Raw genomic sequence first — 6,552 nt, forward strand, 5'->3', positions numbered from 1 at the left:
ATGGATGGATGGATGGATGGATGGATGGATGGATGGATGGATGGATGGATGGATGGATGGATGGATGGATGGATGGATGGATGGATGGATGGATGGATGGATGGATGGATGGATGGATGGATGGATGGATGGATGGATGGATGGATGGATGGATGGATGGATGGATGGATGGATGGATGGATGGATGGATGGATGGATGGATGGACAGTACAATGAGTTTGTAACAGAGCGTAGAGGTCAATACCAACTGTATATGGGCGAGGATGGGGTAGTTGCCAGACCAACACAGGGTATACTGTGTAGTGGTGAACAACCACGCACACTCATATTCCGACCTATGGTCAATTTAGTGTCGGATCAACCTAATCCCCTAATCATTAGGGCCACGCCCATTAGGGCCTGAAGGAAGCCAGAATAGCTGCAGAGAAACAAAGGCACATGCAAACTCCATACAGAAAGATCAACTAGAACCTTGTTCTAGTTCTACCACCGTGTGGCCAGACTAAAAAAAAGTGAAACATTAAAATTCAATGATATTAATGGACTTGCTCTACACTTTATAATTTCATTAAAACACTGTTCATACAGATTTGTTTGATTTAAAAAAATGGTTATTGCAGGTTTAATTCTCACATTTAATGTTAGGCTCGCTCAGTGGTTCTCAAACTATGCTGGTACACGAGTTCTCTCTTGTGGTACGTGGGGAAAATTCATATTTTCACATTTACATTTTCAATTGAATAAATCTGAAACATACCATGCACAATTAATAAAACATTAAAACATAAACATCTTTATAAACATTTGTAAACATCTCTCCTGTGTGGTGGAAGCTAATAGGGAAGGCCTATGCTGCTATAGTGTGTATATATATAGTATAAAAAGTCGGAGAACCACTGAGCTAGCTCATCCTTTGTGATGCTGGTTGTGTCCCTGAGTGGACAGCTCCTATTGCCTTACACAGGTTACTGTATTTTCCAGACTATAAGTTGCACTTTTCTTCATCCTTTGGCTGGGTTTGCAACTTATACTCAGGTGACCTATATATTAAAATATATAATTTTACGTATTTTTTCACTGACAGCTGCGAAAGGGCACACTAGGCTTGTGTACCAGTATCTGCTACTCCTTTACCACTAAAAATTATCATGTTTGTTATTTTCACACTGACAGCGACTAGAGGGCACTGGTGAGACTCTGGAGTGACTTGTATATGTTTTTTTAATGTAAATTAACAATTGTAGGACGGAATAGTCATTATAAAAAGTCATTATTCTCACCATTGTTGTTGACTTTTCCCCAACCAGTGGCCCAGCAAAGGGTGGATGTGAAAAACTGGCTGTTGGTGGTAGGCAGGCAGATAGGCTGGATATGATTATTGACTACAATAGAGGTTTGCAGCTTTAAAAGGGCAATGTCTTTGTCATGAGTTGTGGCGTTGTACTCAGGGTGGATAATAATCTCCGTAAGGGCTGTTTTCGTCTCAGTGGCACTGACGGCACCATGGGCCAGTCTTCCAAAAATAATATTTATATCAGCAGCCAACCTCCTGCATTTGTAAAAAAAATAAGTAAACAAAGAGATCAGCAGAGACATTATTTAGTGGCAGTTTCTCTTTTTTTTGACATCATTTAAATATATGTCTTCATAACTAAATTATTTTCATGAGAAAAGGGCAGTTAATTGGAGGGCAACTAAACTGTGTTAGTTTTTTTTTAAATGTAGCATCATTATTATCTGTATACATACATATATATAAATGAAAAACGTAAGAAATGGATAAGAATAAGTCTCAACAAATACGTAAAAATAATTCATCATTGCGATAGTGATTGTGTTATGTCGGTTAGGAATATTTGTGTTACCCTTTGACGCAGTGGGCTGCTGTGAGAGCCCACTCAGTGTTAAGAAGAGTTCCTGCACAGAAATGACGTTTGTCAGCCAACGTTTGAATTGTTCCCTGCCAGGGCCATGCTCCATCAACAGCATTCTCACCACCCACTATCTTTGTATTTAGAGGTGCCGTTCCGCATACTGGAAGAGAACACACCATTATGTCACTTAGGGGTATAACGGTTCTTTTTAACCCTTGTAAGGTCCTTCAATATGTCTTTGTGTATGCGTGAGTCTGTTCCTGTACTGCATAACTTGTACCAACTTTTCCTCATATTCATTAATACTCATATTCTGGGACAAGATGAAAATCATTACAAGGACAAATGGTGTGTACAAAAATGCAATGGACCGCACAAGGGTTAAGTCTCTGAATGTTCTGTTGTTGAGGTCAGTTCATCCAAGAAAGTTTAGAAGGGGTCTACCTAGGTTCAGTTGCCTACAGGAAGTGAAGTTATTGTGAAATATCAACAACTCCAGCTTTGTAAATAATTAAATCTTTTGATGGCCGGTGCAGGGGTGTCAAACTCATGTTGGTTCAAGGGCCGAAAACAACCTAATTAGATGTCAGGTTGATCAGTGCAATCACAACATGATTACCTATAAATAACAAAAAGTCCCCTTTGTTTTCATGCAAAAAAGTACGTCAGATAAATCCCAAGAGGGCCAGACATAAACCCCAGGCAGGCAGGTTTTGGCCTGTGGGCCGTATGTTTGATACCCCTAGGCTAGTGGTTCAATATTCTGCATTGTTTAGTTGCACTTTAGACTAGTTCCTGTGGTTTTGACAACTATCCTACTGGTATGAGATTGTGTAGACTGTTGTTGCAACAAAGTGTCCAGTGTCTCAGCAAAGTTTTTTTGTGACTAATCCAAAATATTTGAATTAATAATATGGAACAAGGTCAAGAAGAAGAAAAACATTTTTGATACATTTTCAGTCCCAAGTATGTTACAATGTAATGTACATACTTCTACCCCGCTACCTTGTTTATACTACTGATATTAGCAAGCTTTTATAGCTTTTATTGTCCCTTTAAATATAAATGCAAATCATCCTTCAATAATTAAATCCGCTTTGTCAAAGAAGAAGAAGTAGAATGTGTGGCAGAACTCACCCTGAGCTTCTGAGCCTATAAGAAAAAAGAAAAGATAATGTTACACAATCCTGTTTGAGCATTGATGTTTATGTGTTTTAATTCAGGATTTGACTCATTTCAAAGTTAAAAGTGGTTGAAACTAAACTTGTCTAAAAATCTGTTAAAATTATTGTAGTGTCACAACAATCAAACATACAGGAAGTAATTTAAGTATTTATTAAAAAAATTCAAAAATAAAATCTTACCTCTACCAAAGAGGACTGTACACAGGCAAAGGATAAGGATGCTGGTTGCCATGTTACTCCCTCACTTGTTGTAAATAGACGTGCTTGACACACAGTACTGATGTTCCCCATATATATACTCCACAACCACTCCCCATCTATTCAATACTTTTTTTAATTCAATATTTCTGTTGATAATCGTTCTAGCAAGACATTGTTTTGTTTTACAACATTCTATTCAAACCTATAGCTTGTGGTTTCTAGTCACTAGACTAGAAACCACATCTATAGGCATTATAGTCACTGTCTGACCTACCTAGCTATTTGTTCTTGAGAACTATTTTCCTGTATTGTAAGATGCTTTAGGTCTGAGGTTATCTCGGAGTGTTTGGTGAAACGAGCATAGAAGATGTTGAGTTGAAGATTTTTCTTTTGGCATAAGACATGACACTTAAATAGGAATAGGAAAGAATTCATTCTAAACCCTTGCTTTTGGCAATTATATTTAGATACTTCAATTGTTATATTTGTTTAATTTTGCTACCGAGTAGCTTGTATTTTCTGGAAGCTGATAGTTACATTTTAAAACCTCACCTGATCTTAATTTTTCCATCTGGACTTATTTCTCTTAAATAGTTATTAACAGTTAATTTACTCAACCTACTAACATATATCCCCTCCTTGAATCGCAACCTTCCTCACCTGATCTTAATTTTGCCATATGGACTTATTTCTGTTAAACAGTTATTAACAGTTAATTTACTCAACCTACTTCCATATATGCATGTTTTTGTAGAGAACCTGATCTGTCTGAATTATTGTATGTAGAAAAAACATATTGCAATTGTTAATGTGATATCTAGCTAACATTTACACTGCTGTTCTTGTCATTTTAATGCAATGGTTGTCATTGCCCATTATTAACTATTATTTAATAATTGCTAATAACTGTGTTGGCTGCCTCAGATAATCTGGTTTTATGTGTATATATATATATATATATATATATTCTCTGCTGACATAAATAGATAGCTGATATTGTCCAAACACTTAATTTCTGGTTCCGATATCATATGATACCGATATATGCAGCTGTTTACAGCACTCCGCTGCCCATATTCATTGTGTGAAGTGGTTTCACTTCCATTTCAAAATTTTACATAATTGCGCTAATATTAGCCGATAATATAGGTTAACCGATATTATTAGACATCCTTATATATAATCATACCACTCATCTTCTAATTACTTTACAATTGCACTAATTTTGAAAAGGGCTGATACCGCTGGCAAAAATAACAACTTATACAGCTTATACTGATGTTATTATTTGCCGATCACCTATGTCAATTAACTAGGCAAACATCAGCCATTACCGATGTTCAATGCGACGCATGACTAAATTCTTTAAATGTTTCTCAACTTAAACAATTTTATTAAATTCTTTATTCATCACTTAGGGGATACTCATGTTAATTTTCTGCCAATTTAAATGAATGGCTGTAAAGCTAAATAATTAATATTACCAACTCCTTAGGAAATCCAAAATGTAGAAATGTGAATAATTAATTGTAGTGTTGTCTGTTAAATGTTGCTCCATGAAAACTAAAATGGAGATCTGAAAAGAACTGAAGAAAAAAAAATTATTTCTTTATTTTTTCTACTTATACACTAATTGGAAAAATCTATTAAAAAAAAAACTTTTTCTGAGCTTGTGAAAAAAAAAAAACCAGACAGCACGACAACATACAGGCTGTCATTATGAACCAGTTCTGAGTTAATGCCTTGATCATTAAGTCTGCGGCTGACTGGGTGTGAAGGTGTGGTTCATTTTAAATGACATACAGTACCTAAATAAGTTGCAAACAACAGCCCTGCTCTGAAAGACCACTTTTTTTCTGATTTTACCTATAAAATATGATAGAGCCACAACGTTTCCCCCACCTCATCTGTAGAAGGAGACCTGAGAACGACTTCACGTCACAGTGACAACCAGGGCCAGAGTGGGCCCCTTTTTCAGCAGCTATCTATTACAACGCCTTTTTATTGGGTATAAGTTCAGGATTGTGTGAGGATCAGATAAACACACCAGTGGGGTGTGGTGAGGTTCATGGCTGGCGAGGCACTGACTCCTCTGGAGTTAGAGTTAAATTTTTAAGAACCAAAAAGAGCATCTTGTTTCACTATTCTTCCAACAGCATTCACCCGGTAATGCTTCATATCCCATCAGCATTTCTCTTTCAATGACACTGGCACCAACACAAACATATACACAGGAACATAGTTGTCCTACAAAGAATGTTTCTTTTATAGAAATGGATAGAGCACCCTTCTTGTTCCTAAGCAATTCAAATTGACTGTAAACAAATTGAAGTATAGAGATCTATCTAATGTCTGTCCTATATAATATCATATTATACAGGTATAGTAGCTCTTAGTAATAATAGTTGTATAAATCTGGTCGACATCATACACTAATATATCCGCTGGAACTGCCTGTATACTGTAGCTAATAACTAATTATTTAATTACTCAACTATTTATACTGTGCATATATTTAAACTATTATGTACCTGTTCACATAACATCCTTATAATTATACTAGTTCTGCTTAAATATACATATAAATATCATAGAGATAATGTGGTACACTTAGATTTTCCTTTATGTATCATTGGTTGTTCAGAACAATTCGGATTCGGATCAATATTAAATATATCAAATAGCAAACAAACACAGTGATATTTAAGAAGTGAAATGAAGTTTATAGGATTTACAGAAAGTGTGCAATAATTACTTAAACAAAAGTAGGCAGGTGCGTAAATTTGGGCACCCCAACAGAAAAAGAAATAACAGCGTCTAAATGCTTCCTATAGCTTCCAATGAGGGTCTGGATTCTGGTTGAAGGTATTTTTGACCATTCTTCTTTACAAAACATCTCCAGTTCAGTCAGGTTTGATGATTTCTGAGCATGGACAGCCCGCTTTAAAACGGACCACAGATTTTCAATAATATTCAGGTCTGGGGACTGAGATGGTCATTCCAGAACGTTGTACTTGTTCCTCTGCTTGAATGCTTTGGTAGGTGTTTAGGGTCGTTGTCTTGTTGAAGTAACCAGCCCCGGCGCAACTTCAACTTTGTCACTGATTCTTGAACATTGTTCGCAAGAATTTGCTGATACTGACTGGAATCCATGCGACCTTCAACTTTAACAAGATTGCCAGTACCTGCACTGGCCACACAGCCCCACAGCATGATGGAACCACCACCAAATTTAACTGTGGGTAGCAAGTGTTTGTCTTGGAATGCTGTGTTCTTCTTCCGCCATGCATACC

The 6,552-nt window shown here is 36.6% G+C and overlaps 1 protein-coding gene across 1 annotated transcript; it reads right to left on the reverse strand.

Annotated features, from left to right (window-relative positions):
- Positions 1–168: 168 nt before the first annotated feature.
- LOC103381981 (mast cell tryptase-like) lies at positions 169–3,499 on the reverse strand. Its single transcript, XM_008314615.3, has 4 exons — positions 3,239–3,499; positions 3,012–3,026; positions 1,866–2,034; positions 169–1,549 (listed from the first exon to the last, which is right to left on the reverse strand). The coding sequence occupies exons 1-4, from the start codon at positions 3,288–3,290 to the stop codon at positions 1,258–1,260; spliced, it is 528 nt and encodes a 175-aa protein (XP_008312837.1). The 5' UTR covers positions 3,291–3,499; the 3' UTR covers positions 169–1,257.
- Positions 3,500–6,552: the final 3,053 nt, after the last annotated feature.

This window comes from Cynoglossus semilaevis, chromosome 8 (genome assembly GCF_000523025.1).
Source record: "Cynoglossus semilaevis isolate Cse_v1.0 chromosome 8, Cse_v1.0, whole genome shotgun sequence".
Taxonomy (NCBI): domain Eukaryota; kingdom Metazoa; phylum Chordata; class Actinopteri; order Pleuronectiformes; family Cynoglossidae; genus Cynoglossus; species Cynoglossus semilaevis.

Bases quoted from the DNA above. Each gene is read 5' to 3' on its own strand.
- LOC103381981 (XM_008314615.3), bottom strand. From the start codon at position 3,290: ATGGCAACCAGCATCCTTATCCTTTGCCTGTGTACAGTCCTCTTTGGT. The intron at 1,550-1,865 runs GTAACACAAATA...TTACAAATGCAG, and splicing joins GCAGCCCACTGCGTCAAAGG to GAGGTTGGCTGCTGATATAA.